Source organism: Molothrus ater, chromosome 6 (genome assembly GCF_012460135.2).
Source record: "Molothrus ater isolate BHLD 08-10-18 breed brown headed cowbird chromosome 6, BPBGC_Mater_1.1, whole genome shotgun sequence".
Taxonomy (NCBI): Eukaryota; Metazoa; Chordata; class Aves; order Passeriformes; family Icteridae; genus Molothrus; species Molothrus ater.
The window spans coordinates 244,084-267,642 of NC_050483.2; the positions used below are offsets into that span (position 1 = coordinate 244,084).

A 23,559-nucleotide genomic window follows, 5' to 3' on the forward strand; every position below is an offset into this window, starting at 1 on the left:
CTCCATCTGAAGGACTCCGATTTTCATCTTGTGACTGTGTGCCCAGAGTGCCCAGGTAACTGGGGACGGATCAACTGTGGGTATGTAGTTGTCGGAGAAACAAAATTCACACCATCAGAGGTAAACATTGTCCCGGGTCTCTTGACATCAGACCCGGGGCAATTCTCAATGGGGCTGTACTGTGTCCACCCTCCCCTCTTCCTGCCCAAGGGACAGATTATTGCTCAGGTCATTCCAGTGCCTGAGCTAACCTGGGTTCCAGGACCGCCCTCTACACCACCTCAAGACGAACATCCTACGGTGGCCTGGGCTCAGATCCTTGGGCGGGAGAAACCAAAAATTACTTGTCAACTCTCGAGGGGAGGAGACCAAATATCCCTTAAGGGTCTTTTGGACACAGGGGCAGATAGGATGATCATTCCTTCTTGGGAATGGCCGTCGCATTGGGAATTGCAGGATGTGGCTGGTCATGTCTGTGGTGTTGGGGGTCTTCAATTGGCCAAACAATCAAAGAGCACCGTGCAAATTAAAGGGCCAGATGGGCAATTGGCGTCTATACGCCCATTTGTTTTCGATTATACAGAACCCCTGTGGGGGAGGGACCTCCTTGCCCAGTGGGGAGCCCGAATTGACCTACCAGTGGCTCCTCAGGCTTTTCAATTAGCGGTTGCTGCTGTGCGCTCTATCTGGAAACTGCATTGGAAATCGGACAAACCAGTACGGGTAGTGCAGTGGCCGCTCAATAAACAAAAATTGAAGGCGCTCAATGAGCTTGTCAAGGAGCAGTTACTTAAAGGCAACCTGGTGGAGACCATGTCAGACCGTGTCAGAGTGGAACACAAGCCCCAGTGTTTGTCATCAAAAAGCCAAACAAAGATAAATGGCGGCTCCTTCATGACCTCCAACAAATTAACAGTATTATTGAAGACATGGGTCCCCTCCAACCCGGGATGCCCTCCCCGACGATGCTCCCTCGAAATCGGAACGTGGCAATTATAGATATCAAAGATTGTTTTTTCCATATTCCACTTCACCCAGACAATGCCCCGCGTTTTGCGTTCACGGTTCCTGCCATCAACCGTGAGGCCCCAAGCAAGCGCTACCATTGGCATGTTCTTCCTCAGGGGACTAAGAACAGCCCTGTGATTTGCCAGTGGTATGTCGCTTCCTTGCTGTCCCCTATTTGTGCAGCCGCCGAGGATGCAATAATATATCATTATATGGATGACATCCTCGTTTGTGCTCCGACCGACGACATTCTCACACACGCGCTTGACCTGACAATGCATTGATTGCTGCAGGGTTCGAGCTTCAGCAGGACAAAATTCAAAGGATGCCACCCTGGAAGTATCTGGGTTTGGAGATAAATAAGTGGACCATTGTCCCACAAAAATTGGTTATTCGCACAAATATCAAGACCTTGGCAGATGCCCATCAGCTGTGTGGGTCTTTGAACTGGGTAAGGCCTTGGCTGGGCATTCCTACTGATGGCCTAGCCCCTCTTTTCAATTTATTGAAAGGGGGAGAGGAGCTTAGTTCTCCTAGGGCCCTTACTCCAGAGGCTGAGGCAGCACTGGAAAAAATCCAGCAATCCATTTCGGCCAGGCAGCCCCACAGATACCAACCGGGTCTGCCGTTCAAATTTATCATCTTAGGGAAATTGCCACACCTCCATGGGGTGATTTTTTAATGGGACGATTCATCAAAGGCAAGGACCGAGGCTCAGAGGACCGCCTCTTGATCATAGAGTGGGTTTTCCTCAGCCACCACAGGTCCAAAAGGATGACACGGCCATCAGAGCTGATGGCAGAATTGATCAGAAAAGCAAGATCGCGGATCAGGGAGTTGGCGGGGTGTGACTTTGAATGCATCCACATTCCAATTAAATTAGAGTCGGGCCAATTCAAAAAGAAAACTTTTGATGAACTGCTCGAGGCTAATGAAATGTTGCAATATGCACTGGACAGTTACACCGGCCAAATTGCAGTTGATCGGCCGGCCCACAAATTGTTTAATCAAGAATTCTCATTATCATTAAAAAGAATTCAGAGCCGAACCCCTTTGGAGGCACTGACTGTGTTTACCGACGCGTCTGGAGCATCCCACAAGTCAGTAATGACTTGGAAGGATCCTCAAATTCAGTGGTGGGAGGCCGATGTTGCCAAGGTGGAAGGTTCTCCACAAGTAGCTGAGTTGGATGCTGTCGTCAGGGCCTTTGAGAGGTTCTCTGAACCATTCAATCTTGTAACTGATTCAGCATATGTCGCTGGTGTAGTGTCCAGAGCTGAAGAAGCAGTTCTTCAAGAGGTGTCCAACATTCCTCTATTTAACTTGCTCTCAAAATTGGTAAAACTGATCTCCCACCGAGAGCAACCTTTCTTTGTGATGTATGTCAGGTCACACACTGATCTGCCGGGGTTCATTGCAGGGGGCAATCGAAGAGCTGATGCCCTGGCTGCTCCTGTTCAGATGGCCCAGCTCCCAAATCTGTTGGGTCAAGCTAAGATCAGCCACCAGCAGTTCCATCAGAACGCCCCTGGCCTGGTTCGTCAGTTCCAGCTCACACGCGAACAGGCCAAGGCGATCGTGGCTACATGTTCCCAGTGCCAGTCCCATCAGCTGCCATCACTCAGCTCTGGAGCTAACCCCCGAGGTCTTTCTAGCTGCGAGGTGTGGCAAATGGATGTTACACATATCCCTTCTTTTGGCCGGTTGAGTTACGTACACGTTTCAGTGGACACTTTCTCCAGTGCAGTCTACACCTCTGCCCACACAGGTGAGAAGGCAGCTGACACCGAAAAACATCTTGTGCAGGCGTTTGCTGTCCTGGGCATCCCCAAGGTCATCAAAACTGACAATGGCCCAGCATACAAGTCCAGGGAACTGCGAAGTTTCCTGCAGCAATGGGGAAATAGAGCATAAAACAGGCATCCTCTATTCCCCAACAGGCCAATCTGTGGTGGAAAGGACCCACCAGAGCCTTAAGAGGGTTTTAGAGCAACAACATACGGCTGTGAAGGTGGAATCTCCCCATGTCCGTCTTGCAAAAGCACTTTTTACTATCAATTTTCTAAACTGTACCTTTGAGAATTTAAATCCTCCAATAGTGCAACACTTCGGGTAACACAATCGGCTGCAGCTGAAAGCCAGGCCTCTGGTCCTAGTTAAGGACCCGGAGACCTGGAAAACAGAAGGGCCTTTCGACCTGGTCACCTGGGGGAGAGGATACGCTTGTGTGTCCACTCCCTCAGGGCTTAAGTGGGTACGATCTAAGTGGGTCAGGCCCTTCCTTCCGAAAAAGGCACCAAAGGTTGGAGGCGTGGCACAGGTTGAGGAGGCTTGTTGGAGGAGGAGGCGGAAACCCTTTTCCCTTGACTTTGATGTCTGTCCTCTAATTTTCCTTCTAGGCAGAACCAAAATTTTAAGTTCACCTTTTCACCCTGTTTTCTTTGTTTTATTTTCGTTTTAGTTTTACTTGCTTGTTCTATAATTTGGAGTCTGATGAAAAGACTGCTGGGTAGGATTGTTCCTACCCTCGAGGTAAACCAGGTGGTGGCTCCGGGACCGTACAGCGAAGCAGAAACTTCAGAATCGGATCGATCGGAGGCCTCCTAAGCCGTGGATGATGACCAATGGGCTTCTGCACCTTTCAGCCACCCCTGGTTCAGAGATTCCATCCCGGACTCAGGCTGCCTTAGTCAGACTCAGTTCACCTCATTTTAAGTTTTTATTTTTTTTTTTTTAACAAAAAATGGGGAGATGTGTTATTATGCACCCCCAGTTTAAGCTGGAATGTTCTGTTACCCCCTTTTTCTGTATAATGGTTCTGTCTGGAATTCCCCCTCTTTCACAGTTATCTGTCCATCACCAGTTGCCTTGGAAACTTGCACCCTTTCTGTCACCCCCAAATACCCCCCTTTTATCCAGAAACTTCAGTGCTACACATGGAATTATTGGGCCGGGGACCGGGGTCCCACCTTTGAGCACTCTCGGTTGGTTACCCGTCTTGTCTCTCTGAAAAGCCCGCGCTCACCGTGGGCGCCCATTCGCTGCCTGTCTGAGCTCACCCCCTCCCATTTCTCCTATATAACACGTGTATTCCCTCCCCCCGCCACCTTTCGATCTGGCGGCTTCCCCTGGGTGTTACTCCGTGTTCTGGAATAAAACCTGGACTTGCCTCAGTCGGGGGACGCTCTCCCCATCCCAGTCTGTGGTCCTCTGCCTTTTTGTCCACCTCTGGCAGAGCTGACTGCCGAGCCGGCGCGCCACTGTCGACAGAGCGGTTCCCACGTGCCGAGCCGAGAAACCGCGCACTCCTCCCGCTCCGTCTGCTGGCTGGCGTGGATGGTAGCTCAGGCAGGACTTTTAAAGTCACGGCTACCACATACTCGCAGTACTTCAGACACTGTGCTTAGAATACATTATGCCTTGAGGTCGGAGTCCTGTACAGTGTGAACTGGCACAGCTTTATGTGTTGGCAGCACTCTCTTCCACTGCCTTGAGTGGAGATGCAGTAATTCATACCAGGCAGAGCTGTAGTCACTGGTGTCAGTTCTGCAATCTCTTGCAAGAACATGAAATTATATAAATAGGTGTCCCTTCTCACCTGCATTTCTTTTCTAGTGATACTCCCCATTTAGTCTTCTGACCCTGGTCCTCAACCTGAATTCCCCAAAACCTAACTGGTTTCTATTGACTTTCACATTGCTGCATGAGCTTTGGGGTTTAACTGCATATAAATTGAGAATTATATGACCCAGAAGCTATTGAACAAGGGAACAGGACTGCCCATTATCCCCTCAGTCATAAGCAATTTTCAAAGTAAATCTCTACTTAAAATATCACTTCATTGATTGATGCTACTTATTTATTATATAATGAAGTCTCTAATATTGTGGTATTTCATTCTCACAAAAGAATCTTTTAAACTATCACTCAGGAGCAGTTTTAATGCAAGTGACATGTCATCAGCCTGCCTTCAAGATTACAAACCTGGTTAAACAGCAGTCTTCAACAACAACAAACAACCAGGCTCAGGCAGATCCCAGAAGCAGGAAAGGAATGCAGTCAGGCCTGGGGCATGTATTTACTGCAACTACAACAACTATCTTTTCCATGCAGAACAGGGGCACAGCAGGAAATAGATCTTCTAAGACCTAAATGTAGGACTGAATTGTTTCTTTACTTTAACAAGTTCAGGAATTAAACCACTACCTTTATCCTCTTCTATATGAACCACATTAAAAAAAAAACCCCTCAGCAAAACCCCCAGAGCCTCACATGAACTTTGTTTTAGTTACTGTTTTGCGCAAACTGTTCTTCTGCCTTCACATTTATCTCCTCTCACTGCCACCTCATCTCCCAGTTTTCCTGATTCCCTCAATCATCACTCTGATGGGAAGCTGCTGTGTTTTCCCTTTGAGCTGATCTTATGTGATTAAAGCAACATGATTTCTACCCTCACTAAACAGTGTATTAGGAGCCTGGTTTAACTCCTGTAGTTAGGTATTTTACCATGTTGCATTTACTTTTTTGGATGTTTCAACAGTTGCAGAAGCCAGGTTGTGTCCAGCTGTGCTAAGCAGCTGCACTACAGGAGAGGCTTGATGTGGCAGGCTGACACAGACACTGAAAGCCCCTTACAGTGGCCAGCAGCACATCAGAGGTACCTAAACCACCTGATGACCTTGGTCTGTGCACATCTAACAGCTGCCTGGCACTGTGGTGGCTGGAGGTGTGATGGTGATGTTCCTGCAGATGAGTTGGAGAGTTATGCCAACACTCTGTGCAGCTGTACAGATGGAGCAGAAATTACAGTGCTGGTTTGGGCAGAGACTGTCTAAAGGCAGGAATGGAAAAATGTGATGCTTAGGGAGAAATATTCTTCAGCAAAAGAACTGTGAGGATGAGCTACTTAGCCATGTTCAGATGCCACCATTTGGACAAGGATCCTCTCAACAGAAACTCTAATTATCTGGGCAGCGTTTTGTAATTAATTCATTCTTACCAAAGGTAAAGGAATAGCAATTCTTCCCTTAAATTCATGTGAGTGCATTGCAGGATCATCACCCGTTTTTTTTTTTTCCACCAGTCAAGCATTCAAGGTGCTCCCCTCAGTGAATGGTACCGTAACTCCCGAAGTGTCCAGGCTCCTGGGGACCGGGACCAAATACAGCTGCCACAGAAGGCACCTCTGAACACAAAGGGAGGGTAGGAAACACACCTAAGCACAGATTGTAGTTTTTCAAATACCTTCTGTCTTTTCAGGCCAAGCCAAACACCCTGCTGTGAGGAATTCTTTCACATTAGTAGTATCAGAGGACTACAGAAATGGACAGATTATATTTTGATTTTCTATTCCATCTTAGTACTTAACCACACATAAGATTTGCATCAGTTTATCTGTAGAATGGAAGTATGAAATAAACACAGTTATAAAGCATTCCAAGATACTTGCAGGAATGAACTGTGAATATGCCAATGCTACTGACAGTAGACACAGAGTGGACTGTGGAAAGGTTTGGAAATCTGAATCACAGAAGTCTTAGCATCACTAATCCTGATTCTATTTAAAATGAAACAGAAACACCACAGGAAAATACACTGCTGATCATTTAATTGCAATATTTTAGGATATTTTCTACTGCTTTTAATTATGAAGCTATACGTGATGTTTTGATACTGTCTAAGAAAAAACAAACAAGCATGGAATTTTAATATCAGGTATGCAGTTCCCTTTTTACTGACTTTGATGATTTCTTTCCTATATAAAGCATATTAAAAGGAAACAGTAGCTGTACCTATGATTGTAAAACAATTCCTTGATGTCAAACACCTTATCTAAGCCACTTCTCATGCAAAAAGATGAGAATTCAAAAACATCTGAAAGCAGTTAGTGGAGGAAAAAAAAGAAGTTATCAAAGTTAGAAGAGAGGCTATAGTAGTAACTAATAATAGCAACTTTCATGCATATGAGGGAGTGGTTCCTGGCAGTCAGATATATTATTGCACATCTAGATGCAAGTGTGCCAAGTGGTGGCAGCAATAAAACTGTAAATGGAATAGCTACAACAGAAAAACTTTGCATCTGAGCTAAGAACAGCATCACCCAAACACTGAAACAGCCAGTCCTGAATCAGGGCACTAATCTGTTTTTGTAAGGACTGCCAGGTAGGAAAAATAACAGCATTTCCCCACTACTAGAATAAAATTAACATCTTACCAGTATCTTGTGTGCTATTGGCAAGATCACTAAGATTAAAAGGAATATTTATACAAATATTTCCAACATATAATAGAAAAAGTACATGGCTGGGCTGCAGCTCAGCTTAAGCAAGAGATGCAACATTGCAGTGGAAATCTCATAGGAGTATGCTGAGTGATGTTAGTTCTTTCCCTCTTAATAGCATAATCCCTAACGCAGAAAAAGTCTAATTCTCTTTTGAAAAAGTTCTCAGTCATTACTGGGATCTTACTCAAATATGGGCTCTTTTGGATGTTGTTTTTAACATTAGTTACAAAATGAAATACATAGTAATGGGGAGGAGACACCGCATTTTAATTATGAAGGAGCAGAGTCTTGTCTAGAAAAGTTCCCCTTGTCTCTTTCTCCTCGGTCATTTGTTTGCTGCTATCTCATTTGTACAGAACTTGAGCTGACATTCAAAGGTAGTTCTTTATCTGGTGAATACTGAACTGTGCTAATTGAAGTGACTTTTGTTATTGTTCTTTGTCTCTTAACTATAATTAAAGTTTCTAACTGGAATTTACAGGCATGCCTGCAGAGTGTTGTCACAGATGAGGTGCCACAAGAGTTAGGGTGCCCTGCCAGGAGATGAGGAATAAAGGCTCTGGCCCAGGGGTGAATTGCACAGCTCCTTTGCAAACACTGAGGACTGTCTTGCAAAGCTCCTGCAGGCAAACAGTGGCTTCCACATCATTATGTGACAAATAAGGCACAGCCCATGCAGTGAGTGAGGCTGACGGATGGGATTTTCACATATTTCTGGCTTCATCATCCATAATTTACTCCAGCACAATGTCACTAGTGATCAATATGAAAGGCTCTTGGTGAAGGAAGCCAGTGCAGAAGAGAGCTGCAGCATGTGTAGCTGGGCAGGGCAGTAGAGAATCAATCTGCAGCTCACCCAGCTCATGTTCCCAGTTCACTGTGAGGCCCAGGCACAGGGGACAAGGCCACCCTGCTGCTCTCTGTTTATTTCTGAGATACTGTGAGGATTCATTTGCTGCATAGTCAGATCAGGTAACTGACAACTCCTGGATACAACTACATTCCATTACTCCACAGGGTGAAGTGCTATGGGATCCTTTCAAGAAAGCAAATATAAAACGTAGTCACGTAGAAAAATCATTCAAACTGGAGGGATTTTTCAGTTTCTCTGGTCACTCCCACATTTCCTTTACATCATTTTTGCATATATTACTTTTAAGTTTAAGTAATCTGCTCATCTGTATTTGACAACCATGTTTGAGGCCATACAACATTATTTTTCCTGTCAAGATTTGCCTTGAAACCCTTTCACTTAAGCCCATGTGTTTAGCTGGGGAGACACAGGTCTTAACCCTCTTGTCTGCCAAGGCAATAAATCCAGCTGTTATGTAGGAAAATGGAAAGGTTTTGGTAATTTGAGTCTTTGGCACATATTACAGTAGCAGGACAAGAGCAGAGAAAGAAAAGAAGGAGATTTATAGGAGGGAGGGGTTTTCACAAGAGCAGGGTTTGGAATTTGACACAGCTGTATGGTGTGAAGAAGGTGGCTCTGAACTTCACATTTATGGAAATGACACAGTAAATGAAGTAAAAAAGCAGGCATCTTCAGAGAATCCCTAAATAAAGTCTGAGTATACCTATGCATGTATGCAAAATGTTTTAAAATGCATTGCTTCATTCATATGACATATGCACAGTTAAGGATCAGAAATGAAAGCTTTTATCAGCAAATCTGGGTCAGTGCTGACTCTCATATTCCTTAAATTCTTTCAAAATTAATAAATCAACTTCCTTGTCAAAGCATTATTATACCACTGCTTCTCAATCTACAGCAGGAATAATGCTGCCTCTATTTAAAAGAGCTACTAAACGTCTTACCAAGGGTTTGTTGCAGGAAAACAATGACAGGTACAAGCTGGTTCCTCCCACACAATCTGCTAACAGCAGCAGCAAAATCAGAGATCATTAGACAAACTAACCTGTGGTGTCATTCCGTGGCAGATATACATGATTGGGATATTCTCTGTGTCTGGCCCTTGATCAAGGCACAAATCACTTTTCAGGGAATTCTGCAGCTAAAACGAACAGAAAGAAAAAGAAATCAAGCAAGTTTTATATGAGAAAAAGATGGTGTGATTACTTTCTGTTCTTTGAGAATATAAATTGTATGTAGTTGAGGAAGGAAATATGCAAAATTAAAGTATGTTACAGTGAAGATCTTGAAGAGAAAGAATCTGGACTAAATTCCTTGCAGATAATCTAGCACCACTGATTTCAATAATGTTGCACAAAGTTTCAGGCAGGGTATATTTCAAAAAGCCTTCAGAGATAGCAATAATTTTTTGCTAAATGTTTTAAAAATATTTAGTCTCTGGTACACACTATAGAGAGAACCTGAATATATTCTGCTGAGCAAGACAGATGAGGTATTAAATAGCTTGTAAGAATCTCTATGAGAATCATCTGATTTCTGGAAGTAATTCTAAAAACTGCTTTTTTCAGCTGACATCTGGAGACTTCAGGGCAATTGTTATGCACCAGCTCCCCTGATTATTCTGGGCTAACGCACGCACAGCAATGAACAGACTGCAAAGTACTTGGCCCTAGTCAGCACAAAGCCCTGGGAGAAACCTAGGCTATGCTAAGACAGAATTTCCTAAGAGTGAAGTGCTAAATTAATGAGCACAGAGAGCTGGGAGGTCTGTTCAGAGTGTGAGGACAAAGATGTGGACTGCATACCCATGGATGTGCATAAAGGTGTTCAGTGGTGTTAGAGTGGCTCAGAGAACAGGACACAACTGCCTGATGGAGGGGAGATGTGGTTTGAACCACCTGTAATTAGCTGGGCAGTCCTGTCAGCTGTGCACAGGGGCCTCTTTTGAGGAAACCAAAATAATATCTTTAGAAAGGAAGCCTAGAGATACATGTAAGAAGAGTGGACAAACCAGAGGCTGAAGCCAGGCAGTGAATAAAATCAAAACCATCAACTCATCTCTACAAGACTTCCATCTCTAAACCTAACTCCAAATCCAGTAATGGACAGGATGCATCTCAACACTAGAGAGAAAATATGCGTTAGGTATAAATACTAGCATTACTCTCAAAAATTAAAGCCTTGAGCATTACATAGAATCTTCTCTCTCAAAGCTTTCTATTTCTTATTCATCATGTCAGCATAGCCATGACTCTAATCACAAACAGATGTCTAAGCACCCCCTCTATCCAAACCAATGGTAAGTATCAGCCTTACTAATTCATGCCTGGGTCTATCATTACCTGTGAGAAATGACCTCACACTTTAAAATTTCAACGGTTTATTAAACCTTAACAAATACAACAAATAACTGAATAATGAGAAAGCACAGCACTGGGAGTGTGGAACTAAACCGCCACGAGCTCCCCCACAAAGTGGCTGGCTCCACCTTTATACAACTGGTGTTCCATCAGGTAACCCTGGCCCTCCCAAAGTCTGTCAGTCAATTCTTCACTGTCCATAGGTGGAGACTGCTTCTCTGTGAGAGGAATAGCAGATTTGTCTTTCCAAACAAGCTGTGGGTCTGCTGGTAGGTAAAACTAGCACTGGGAAATAAAAGAAACAATGGGAAGGATTCCACTGATTGATGAATGGAAAAAGATATTTGCTTTTACAAATAAACTTTAGGATTGCTGGTAAACGAAATTAGACATTGAAAGATGAAAGAAGCAATCGGGAAGAAAAGCCCCTAAATTCCATAGGCATTAAAAATTAAAAGGCAGGGTTGTTACATTAGAGGGAAATCTTTGGTTTTAGGCATATCGGGAAGTCTGAACCTCTCAAGTACCTCAGCCAAAGGTTTGTATATGGTAGAGATAATTCATGCTATTAATGTATAAAACATTGTAAAATCCAAGCTATGTCTTTTGACCACCCCAGCCAGGAGCAGAGTCTTATTTTTATTCAGTTAGTTCTGGACAACTGTTAAGATAATATCGAGTCTGTTAACGTATGAATGGAACCTTCCTGAGTGATGATCGAGACTTCCCTGGAATGCAAGAGTGATCTGCACCTCGAAGATTGCATCTACTACACTGAGCACCGGTGCCACCCTTTGCATGTGAATGCCGACTTCTCCAGAGTGCTCTGACAACATCCAGACACCTGGAACTGGACTTTTGTCTAACCCTGCACATGTCTGGCCCCAGTTCTGCATGTGAAGGGACACAAAGGAACATGGGTCATTTCTGCCTCAGCCAGAATAAACTGCATAAAAGCTCGATGCGCGAAGCAGCCGGTGTGAACCGAGGGGGAGACTGACATTTTGGTGGTCGGATCTAGGTTCACCCAGCACCAGTCCCGGGGTTGACGCTGCCCTTGGCTGTGGTGGTTTTTTTTCTGATCGAAATTCTGTTTTGCTGACAATCTAATAAATCATTGCTAAACTTTCTTATAAATTTGGCTCCCGATTTGATCATTTATAACAAAGGGAAATGCAGACAGGAAATTAGGAGAAAAAGAGAGGCTGCATCCTCCAAAAATTTGAAAGATCCCAGGGGAATGCCTCTCCCTTTATTCAAACAAAGTAAAAGGACTGTGTCTCCTTTTTGGACATAAACCTCTGGTGTTTGTGGATTAATTTTCCTAACACCTGCAACTTGACGGGAGGTCAGGTGTTGCCATGCTGTGCCTCCTAGTACCTAGCCTGCCCTCCCCTCCAAATGCCCGGCTACCCAGGCCATCCAGTGACAGCAATACAAGGAGGAGGGGAAAGAGCATATGGGGAGAACATATCACAACAACATAACTCTACACCACTAAAACTTCTCTTAACATGCACACAATATTAATCCCTTAATTGTGAGAGCCAACCATCACATTACCCATCTATAACACTACCTCTGTGTTTTCAAAACTTCTTCCATCAACTCCAATCCTAATGCTTGTCCTGGTGTGAATGGTGAATGTTATAAACTTTTCCACAACAATCCCTATAATAAAGGAAGCAAAAAAACAGAAACAAAACAGCCACTGAGCTGTTAACTAATAATGCTGTTTCAAAATCTGAGGCTCAGATTCTCAGGAACAATCACTTCACAAAATCTAGTGGCTTTGTGGCAACCAACAATTAACCTGAGTAATGCAATTTTGGCCTACCAATTTAATTAATTTAATTTAATTAAAACAATACAAAATACAACAGACAATCCCTGTGCTGAAACCCAGAAATAATGATTGTTACACTGAATACAGCAGCTTTTGGCCCAGTGACATTGCTTTCCTCTAAAAAGGAGGGTACTGCACAATTTAGAAAGAAGTTTGCTTCCCAAATATCTACTTTGCCACCAATCCCAACCCTAGCTATATTCCACAGCATAAGCTAGACCTGAATACTGCACCTATTTTCCTAACTCTCACAGAACACGAGGAAATGTAGGATTTAGGAAATAAATATGTGGGGTGTCTCTGTAGGTGCCTATATCCTAGCCTTTACTCCCATTCTGACAGCTTTTTCAATTACTCAGGATTTTTTAAAATTGATGATAATGCTATAGTAGCAGTATCTCTATTTTCTAAAAAAAAAAAAAAATTAAGCCAGTTGATGAATGGAAGCATTTAGAGAATCAGAAAGCAGCTGACTTGCTTTGAAATATCATACCTTTCTCTGCTGTAAGATGTGCAAGCAAACAGCAAAGCAGACAGAAAAGATCAGACATCCAAGTGATTCTTTTACTAGAAGGATAGGGGCACCTAATCTTGTGTCATACAACAGTATTTCATACAACAGTAAGCTGTGTATTTCACAATATGTGCCTTCTTTATCTGTTGTCACAGTTGTTCATTACTTCCTTTGTGATGGTACAAACAGGACCTGCTTCTCACATCTCTCTCAGCTGATAATAATAATGTGCATTATTGGGCAGTACCTAAATCACAGGATCATAGAATGGCTTGGGTTGTGTTGGGGGTTGGGTTTTTTCTTCTGTTCTCTGCTTGTTACTTGTGGAATTTCTTCCCATTGAGTTGCTGAAGCCAAGCTTCCCCAAGAAGCACTGATGGCTGGGTGCTTGAGAGGAACTCCTTTGGTTTTGGGGAGTTTCTCTCGGGGGCAGGCAGAGATACCAAGATGTGAAAAATGTGTATTTTATGATTGGCTTTTTGCAAATATTAAAATGAATATTATATGTGTTATGTTACAAAGTTATGCTGTATTAATTTTCTTAAGTAGTGTGTCAAATATAGTTTTAGGTTATAACACAATGTTAAAATAGAACGTATGCTATGTAAAATACTTTTTTTAAAGAGAGGACTCGCAGCAAGATAGCAGCCACGGGACACCTGAATCTTTCAGAGAAAGAGAATTTATTGCTCTTCCCGCCTTGCTTAGTCATGTGACGCCATCAGGATTCAGAGGAAGAAGGTGAGAGTGACCAGATGGAATCTGGTGTTTGAATGGAATTTATGCATCATGGATGAGGCGTATGAATATGCAACAGGCTGTTGTTTTTAAGGGTTAATCCTCTGTTAACATGGGTCCTTTTTCGGGCTTATTTTGCCCAGAAAAGGTACCTGGACTGTCTGTAACTCTTTGTCCTTTCTGTCTCGTATTGTCCTAATTCAAATTGTCCAAATTATTATTACTCTAATTATATTGCTATTTTTATGACCATTTTATTACTATTAAACTTTTAAAATTTTAAAAACAAGTGATTGGCGTTTTTCACACACGAGAATGGGGGCAGGTGAAAAGAGACAGGCTTGGGGGCAGTTGTTGTCTTGCTCTTTGGCATCAGAAGAGGATGGCCAGGCTGTTGCTAACTGCGAGGAGAACTCACCAGCACTGCTGAGCTCAGCTCTGAGGGACCGATCACCATCTGCTGGTGTGCCCCAGGAATCCCGATCTTCGTGTGCCCCAGGAATTGCTGAAGCTCGCCTCTCCCCGCCCTGCTCAGAGCTGGGCCACTGCTGTCCCTTGTCCTAGGGTGACATTTTGATGCTTGTATCCCCATTCCTGTGTTCTGTTCATGTTGGATATCATGTTCTGTGCCTTCAAGACTGGCTGTGAAGAGCGAATGTTTTGTTTCGGTTTTGCTACCAGCCACTCCCCCACGGCTGGTGGGACACACAGGACAGTACATGGGTGCTGCTTTTGCTTTTTGCTTTGCTTTTCCTCTTACTTCTGCTTGGCTCTTGCTTTTTGCTTCTGCTCATTAGTTAGTTTAGCTAAGCAGTCCAAATTTTTCCCTAGACTGTTTCTCCTTTCCCTTTTTTTGGAACCACTCAAACCTGCTCTGGGCTGGGACGTGGAAACACCGAGAGTTTGCACCTTGTGGCTGCAGCAGCTGCCCCAGCACAGGAGGGACTGAGAACAGAGCGACCACCCCCAAGAGATACTTTCTGAATTTGTCATCTTTTTCAGAGCAGTGACAGAGTGGTGTCATCTGGTATTGTTCATTTTGTGTGCTGGGGGGTGCTGTGCCTGTTAAATAAACAGGTTCTTTCCACTTCTCTCCAAGGAATCCTTCCCGAACCGGCTGGGGGGAGGGGACATGTGGGTTTGCTTTCTGGAGGGGCCCCTTTTGGAGGTTTTCTCCCAGATTTGCCCTAAACCAGGACTGCCTGCTGTTTGTTGGGTACTGCTGTGGATTTCTGCACGCCGCAGCCGCACCCTGAGCCTGGCCCACATGTCCCTGCAGTTCCACCTTCCGCTGCTGATCCTCCTCGCCCACCAGCCCAAGATTTCTGTTCATTCCTGTGATAGATGAGTAATGCGATGATTGGCTCTCACAATTAATGGACAAATAGCATGTATATAGGCTAAGAAAAGTTTTATAGATTTATAGTTATGCTGTACCCCCTAATCAGGGGGCAGCTGGAGTTGGGACATCTGGGAGGGCTGGCTTGTCATCACTATGGGACACCTGATCTCCAATCAGGATTTGAGGAAGAGATCTCCACCACTGGACAGTGAATAAGGGGTTGATGGACAGAACTTTGGGAGGGGTAAAAGGGTTAAAAAGGGAAAACCCATTGTGAGGGGGCTGAGCACAGGGCGGGGAAAAATCTTTTGCTCCCAGCACCGTAACCTTTTTTCTTTATTCAGTCTTCTGTGGTACTTTTGATAAGGTTTAATAAGCCTTCCTAAACTATGAAAAGTGAGTAGCTATTTCTCACATTCCTGCTGGCTGTGAACAACAAAGGGGAGAGTGCCTGCAATCAAGGCTTGGTTCTGTTTGTTGTTAAGGCCACAGTTATTGTTTTGTTTTGCCTTGATATAGATAATAGTAAAGAACTGTTATTCCTATTCCCATATCTTTGCCTGAGAGCCCCTTTAATTTCAAAATTATAGTAATTCGGAGGGAGGGAGGGAGGGAGGGAGGGAGGGAGGGAGGGAGGGAGGGAGGGAGGGAGGGGGTTTGCATTTTCCATTCCAAGGGAGGCTTTCTGCCTTCCCTAGCAGACACTTGTCTTGTAAACCAAGACAGGTCAGAGGACACATTAAAGATTATCTCATTCCAACCCCCTTCCACTAGACCAGGTTACTCAAAGACCCATCCACCCTGCTCTCAAACATCTCCAGGGACAAAGAGTTCATTATCTCTCTGGGCAACCTCTTCCAGTGCCTCACCACCCTTAAAGAATTTCTTTCAAATATCTAATTTAACCCTGCCTTTGTTCAGTTCAATGCCATTCCCTCTTGTTCTGGCACTATACATCCTTGTGAAAAGTCCCTCTCCAGCTCCCTTTGGCCCTCTTTAGGTACTGGAAGGTTGCTCTAAGGTCTCCCTGAAGCCTTCTGTTCTCCAGGCTGACCACTGTGCTCAGTATTTCTGTAAAAAACTCTTCTTACTCTTTCTGGTTGATGAAAATCTCTCAGCAGAGTATAAAACCACTGTTAATGATTTTCCTTTTGACTTGCACAATGTGAAGATGATCCTAAGATGAGTACTTTAGCTCATCCACAACCCATCCTTTATTTATATTGTATCACTTCTACCTGAAAAGACTTTTTGTCCAGAGCCACCTACAAGCAGAACCATGCACTACTTAGCTGCTATGCCTCCTTCTCCTCAGGATATTCCACACTTTATTGGATCACAGCATCACTGAGGGCAATTCCATGGTGTGTGGCAGAGGCTCCTTGCACACAGGTGTGATTTTGGCATTGTTCTGAACTAATTTGGGAGGTAACCATTAAGTCATGCATTTAGCAATGACCTAAACCTTTGCTGGAAGTGCTTTTCTTGTATGACTGTATGAAAAGCCAGCATGGTTATTTTAAGCTATTATCACAGGGGCCATGGAACTTCACAAGATGTAGCATCCCTTCATTTGCCGAAACACAGCAGCTGCTCTGTGGCACCCTCAGAGCTCTTACAGAGCCATACTGGCCCACTGCACAGCTCAGTTTTCCGAAGACAAACCTTTCACTTGCATGATCTGCTCTCACATTTTCTAATTAGGATTGTCTTACAAAAAGAAAAAAATTAATTCAAAGGAATCAATTTTTGTGAAAATGACAGTGGAAGATAATGTGAAAAGGTCATTTTCACATAGTAGACCTACATCCTTGGTCTACTCCCTTATTATGGGCCTGTTTTAATTTACTCTGCTCATCTTCCATGCCATGCACACCTGCTCTCTCTGTTTGGGGCCCTGTCAGTGTCTGAGGGGCAAGAATTGCTTCTGCCCTAATTAGCACCATGCAACTCAAGCTTGATTGCAACACAGACAAGGGCACTACTGTCCCACAAGGAATGATGAGCCCACAATGCATGGATTTAGCTGCCCTTTCTGTTGGATGCAACGTGATTCTTGAACCTCTCTAGTGGTGCTTTCTACATGGGCTAGGTATGTGAGATTTGGTTAACTTGGAATGTTAGTCTTTGATTATGATACCTGTTCTGGGGTGGATCAGGATTTCCCTTAAATGGCTAAGTCTAATAAGAGAAAGCATCAGCCCTTAACAGTTGGATTTGATGATATTAAAGGTCTTTCCATCCTAAATGACTCCATGATTCTAAATTAAGATTTGGCTACAATCTTAAGAAGGTTGCAGTTGAAATACTGAGTCTATTTTGTGAATTCCCTGCTGCCACAAACCTGCCAGCTCCAATGTGTCTGCAAAATCACACCTTGAGTATTTCTGTGTGGAAGGCAAGCCATGAAGCAAACAAACAAACAACAAAAAAACAGGGAGGAAGGTAATGTTCAGGACATCTCAGCACAAATGACAGCAGAGCAGCTGTCTCTGTCAACTAACCATATTATTTAACTAATTATTCTAAATTGATCTGATTCTTTTACTTGAGTCAGGCATTGTCTTCATTAATTACTTCCACTATTACACCTTTTCCCCCCATGTTTGTATAATGGGAAATGTAAACAGTATCCTTACCACCCCATAGGCGACGGTATCTGAGTACATTCTCATTTCTGGATACACACTGACAAGATACCACCTAAAGGTCTTGCACTGGAGCTTCTTCCTTAGGGCCTTCCTCTCTGAAATATCACCAATATCAATTCCAGAGTCCTGCAGAGGAAACAAAGGGCAGAAAAAGCCGGAGAGACATCAGTGATACACTTCTGTGTAAACTACACACCCAGAACTTTAATAAGTGCTATTTCAGAGAGGTGAGCAGAGCTCCCATTTTGCAGTCAAGCAGTAATCCAGACTTCAGAAATGGCCAGAAAGTGTCATACACTATTGATTAGGCCACAGTGGGACACCAGCAATGTCCATATTTCTAGGGCAACTTGCTACTTCCTGCTAATTCTTTTTGGATTTGTAAAGTGCCAGGAAATTAGAGAACATCAGTTATATTCACTGGAGACTGGATCTAAACCCCACTGGAGACAACAGGAGTAGTGCCATTCACCAAAGCAGACTGTGGAAGAGACCCTGCCATGGTGAACTCTTTATTTCTTTCATATTTAACTGGGGCACTTCTGGAGTATGTGTGGGTAACAGACTCACTCCACAACAAAAATGTGTTTATTGTCATAGTCAAAATGATGTTTGGCTCTTGGAGATGGTGCTCTGCAGGGCCAGGGGTTGGGCTTGATGATCCTGATGGGTCCCTGCCAACTCAGTTTATTCTGTGATTCTGCAGCTTTGGTGAATGGCACTACTCCTGTTGACTCCAGTGGGGTTTAGATCCAGTCTCCAATGAATATAACTGATGTTCTCTAATTTCCTGGCACTTTCCAAATCCAAAAAGAATTAGCAGGAAGTAGCAAGTTGCCCTAGAAACATGGACATTGCTGGTGTCCCACTGTGGCCTAATCAATAGTGTATGACACTTTCTGGCCATTTCTGAAGTCTGGATTACTGCTTGACTGCAAAATGGGAGCTCTGCTCACCTCTCTGAAATAGCACTTATTAAAGTTCTTTTGTAACGTAGAAAGAGAAGTTGTTATTTTTGTTAAAAGCAATTGCTGAATATTCTCTCCCATAATTTTTATTCTCTTTTACATTTCTGGCTAACCTAGTTTCTACTTTTCATAAGAGCAGATCACAAAGCATGACTTTCATAAAGGCCCTGTATATAAAAATCAGTAATTTATCACATCAAAATCACACAGCAGAAATTTTTAGACATGGATCTAAGTGCAAATCTGTGGCTGCTCTTGACAGGAAGTAAAATGAGACATTTTGCTGTGCTCAATGAATTCTGCCTCAGAGCAAAACATAGGATAAATACATTTTCATAGGGAAATCTTATAATCTATCTCCTCAACAACAGCCTTTACTGGGCCATGAAAACCCCAAAGATTTTGACAAGATTTTAAAAAAACACTGAAAGCACTGAATTTTCTTAGTTACACAAGAAAAAAGGAATCTGTGTAAGTATCTATACTTCTGAACTGCTGAAACAATGACTGCATCCCAAAGCACTGAATTAATGCTAATATGGAACAAGTATATTTTATTATGGAAGCATTTTCTAACAAAAGTAAAATTGACTTCTACATTGGCAAAGAATGCTAAAAAGTAGGAAACAGTGATCTGGCATTCACAAATTAGACATAACAATTTTAAAAATGGTGATTCCCTTTCTCAAGCCCTACATAATCTGTCAAACTTTATGTGGAACTACTCCTAAAGTGGCAATTTTTTTCTGAATTTTGCAGCAAATGACTAAATAAAGAGGCAGTAGTGTCCTGAAAGACAATCAATGGATGTTGTGAACAAATCCCACTCATGCACCACTCTGGCTGCACTTGCCAGTGTGTCTGACACTTGTGTGAAGGAAAAGGAGGGTGTCAGCATACAAGCATTCCACTTCAAGCATTAACCAGGCTTCCTGGGATCAAGTGCTAAACTGGTCCACTGCCTCTCAAATCCTTTCTCATGCAACCCTGAAGGCACCAGTGCCTGTTCCCTCACAGCTCACAGTATAAGCAAGAGCATTAAGGGCCTCAGTAATCACATCCTTTCATGCTGCTGGAGAAGAAAAATAGCTCACACGTAGCACACTGGCTTTATCACCACCAATAAGAGAGTGTGTTCCCCAAAGCTGAGAATATGATGGGGGAAAAAACCCAACAAACAAAACCAGAAGCACAGGCAGAACACATGCAAAGCACAGTTCCTGATTCTGGGACTTGAAGAATCTTTCCTCTGGGTTTCAAGTGCTTTTCTGAATCTATTTATCCAAGTGTCAATGATGCAGAAGTCACCATGGCAGTGGAGGTCTCCATTTGAAGCCCTCAGTACTTCAGAGAGAAGCCCACAGAGATCCCAAGAGGGCAGTCACAGCACACTGCAACATGCACCTCACTCCTCTGGATTTTATTATTATTATTATTATTATTATTATTATTATTATTATTATTATTATTATTATTATTATTATTATTATTATTATTAGTGCCCAAAGACTAAAACCTTTGGAAACATCTGACTTCTCAGAGATCTAGGAATTCTTCCATGGAAAAAATCAGGTCCCGTGTTTAACACTTTGGAATAACATATTTCATGGAAAGTCCTGACTATTGTAACTAAATACGTTTCTATTACCTACACAGTCCATTACCAGTATTCATTAGCTTCTAGATAGAGAATTGCTCTTGTAATTGTCCAGCTGCAACTTACCTTTGCATCCTTTATGAATTTGATCTCTAATTGCATTCAGATCTCAAATTTGCACAAGATTAAGCAACACCACCGTCACCTCTGGATGAATATGATGCAAATCAGTGTATAGTGCTGTACATCCTTGTTAGCAAAAGGAATTTCTAAGTTTTGTGTTAATGTTCTGTTTGCAAGTCAAAAAACTAAAACTTGGATTAATCAATGAAGATGAACCAGTCTTCAAGAAAATAATTAAAAATATGAAATAGAAACTGAAATGTAAATCTACCAGGCTATTCACAAATAAAATTCATTTGGGATTGCTTTGACCTAAAATAAGTAACCCTATCCTGTGCAGAAACGTCTTTATTCCTGTATGGACTTCTGTGCAACTATTTAAAACAGGGACATGCAGAGGACAGTTTGGATTCCATGAACATGGAACTTTCAGAAAAGTCCTTTCCTATTTCAGGTTATAGAGGATTTTTTTTCATGGTCATAGCAAATCATGTGGCTAATGCTGCAACCTAAAATAGGACAACGACTTCCCCACTTTGCCAAAATTATCTAGTTTGAATCACAAGAGATGCAAGAAGCTACTGAGAGCAGCTGAACCAACATCAGCTTTCATGTATTTAGCTGATTTTTTGTTTCTAACATTTTCTTCTAATTAAACTAAAGGAGAAGTACCACATTTTATTTATTGACACAGAAATTGCAGCAAAACCAGTTTCTTGGAAGTGTTGTCGAATTAGAGATATTTTATTAAAGAAAAACTAATCTGCCCTTTTATTTAAGTCCAGACTTTGCTTTTGCTATAATGATGAGAGCTGTACTAAGTTAAACTCCAAATTCAACAGAACCACACTTCCCAGCCTCTAGGTGGAAACAATCACCCAGATTCTAAGTACAGTCCCCTAGCTCTGAGCCCTTCAGCTCATAGCTGTTCACAGATTAAATACCATTGGTAAATAGGAGACTAAAATTCAAATTAAGATGTGAAATGTAGATTTGATGTTTTTTTCCCCCCTGTATTTCTGCAGCTACTAGTTTAAAATATCCATGAAGAGTCATCAATGAAGAAAATAAACTCAACAAGAAATTAATTTTTAAGGGACCTAAAGACAAAAAAAATATTCTAGAATAAGACACAACTACATATATATGTTTATATGCAATTGTGTATGTATGAGCATATACCTTATGCCTGTGAGACATAAATATATACCAGAAAAAAATCAAAATTCAGGGTAGTAACTACTGTATTTGTGAGGTGCCCAGATGAAGGAAGGAATGATGAATCTGACTCCATGTTCTCAGAAGGCTAATTTATTATTTTATGATACTATATTATATTAAACAATACTACACTAAACTAAAGAATACAGAAAGGATACTTACAGAAGGCTAAAAAGGTAATAATGAAAACTCGTGACTCTCTCCAGAGCCCCAACACAGCTTGGCCCTGATTGGCCAATAAGTCAAAATAATTCACATGAAACCAATGAAACAATCACCAGTTGGATAAACAATCTCCAAACACATTCCACAGGAGCAAAACACAGGAGAAGCAAATGAGATAATTATTGTTTTTCTTTTTCTCCAAGGCTTCTCAGCTTCCCAGGAGACAAATCCTGGGCAAAGGGATTTTTCCAGAAAATATGACTGTGACAAGTAACCAAAAGGAAAAGGATCTAAAGCTAAAGCTCAGATCTTTATGACTCACCTCCTGGGGTATGTTCCAGGCCATATAGACATGGCTCTTAAACTCATCCATCCAGACCTCAGCCACCCTGAGCGCATTTCTGCGGACGTGAGCAGTCAGATCCTCCGTGTACGGTTTGTGTGCTCGTTCGATGTGGGCAATCCTGGAGCAAGGCAGAACCTCAACGCTTCCTCCACACTGCCACACCTAACAGGGAAAAAGCAAAGGACATTCTACTAGTGGCAGCTCCCTACAGCACTGCTGGCCTCCAGCAAACACACTGCAATTTTTTTACTTCATTGTTAGTAAGGAGAATAACCACTCAAGACTTCTTGGACTACAAAGAGGTTATGAGGGGAGGGTTATTACTTTGCCATATCATAAATTATTATTGCTATCAGTAGCCTCTCATTGCACTCTGCCTGGATCCATTCAGTTGATTTCAGGATTATTAATAAAATTATTTATAGGGAATTCAAAATAATAACACCTGGTTCAAGTTTTAAGTCTTGCAAGACTTTTCTCTGAGGTTCTGCACAGTCCATACCAGACCATACATGCACTACTCAGAATCATAAACTAGGCAGGTTGTCATTATAGGGAAACTAAGCCAACCAGCTTTTTAAGGCCACTGAAGTTTCAAGTCCCATGAAGATGAGGAATATAAATGCACCTTATGCTTTACTTTAAACATGGTTGAGAAAGGACCACATCTATTCCTTTTGAGGAGAGATGAAGACTGAGAGTGCCTAATGAAAATGCTGTGTGAACAATTTGATTAGAAACTACTCTTATTATAGCTTCTTTATGTAGGTTACTCTACCTGCTCAATTAGATTTCAATTTTGCCCACTCCCACAACTGAGCTAAAGTACACAATATTAATCATAATTACTGCTTTAATTTCTGATTTACTCTTTCTGCTTTCAACAAAAGAGAAAACCACTTTGGCAAACTTAAGAATCAGTGAAGTACATGAGTTATTTTACATAGCAGCCCTTTTTCTGTGTATCTTGTATCATGTAAGCTTCCTAACAAGATCAAGGCAGCCCATTCATCATGGTTGAGTGGATGCTGCTCAGGTGAAAGACCAGATGTACCCAAACTGTTTGATTCTGCTGAACAAGTACCTGGGTGTCCCAGAGGCAGGTGTACTCACTGAGAAGTGACAGATTTTGCCTTACGATAACTGCCAGCAGAAACTCCTGAGGTTTGGTACCTCAGATACTGAGAGAGCAAAACATGAGAGCAAGGGTGCTTCTTTCTTGTACCCTCATCCAGGGGCTCATATTCTGGTCTCCCTCCTGGTGGCCAGGGATGTGGGCTGGAAAAACATTCTGTTCTGGAGCTGATCTCAGGCCCCTCAGATCTGTCCACCCTATAGGCATATGCTCTGCTAAGGAGGCACTTTGTTCAGTCATTCATTTTATATATTTAGACATCTGGCTTGAATACAGCATTTAGGCATTTGGCAGCTCCTGAGACCAGAAAATGTGGCATGAATTCAGAATGTTTACAAAGCTTCTTTCTGAACTGGTGCCTAATTGCATTCAGCATATGCTGGGAGAA

The 23,559-nt window shown here is 42.5% G+C and overlaps 1 protein-coding gene across 5 annotated transcripts in view; it reads right to left on the reverse strand.

The window, feature by feature from the left end:
- The window catches only part of GALNT18 (polypeptide N-acetylgalactosaminyltransferase 18), a 230,976-nt gene that overhangs the window by 45,973 nt on the left and 161,444 nt on the right, over nt 1–23,559 (reverse strand). For 3 of the 5 annotated variants that reach the window (XM_036383367.2, XM_036383369.2, XM_036383368.2), the window contains exons 8-10: nt 22,013–22,198; nt 17,605–17,742; nt 9,211–9,306 (exon numbers count right to left, since the gene is read on the reverse strand). In XM_036383367.2, coding sequence (XP_036239260.1) covers nt 9,211–9,306; nt 17,605–17,742; nt 22,013–22,198 — 420 coding nt within the window. Of the gene's footprint in view, nt 1–4,178; nt 4,564–4,849; nt 6,194–9,210; nt 9,307–17,604; nt 17,743–22,012; nt 22,199–23,559 lie in introns of those variants that run through there. The other 2 variants (XM_036383372.2, XM_036383370.2) reach the window with 2 other exon arrangements.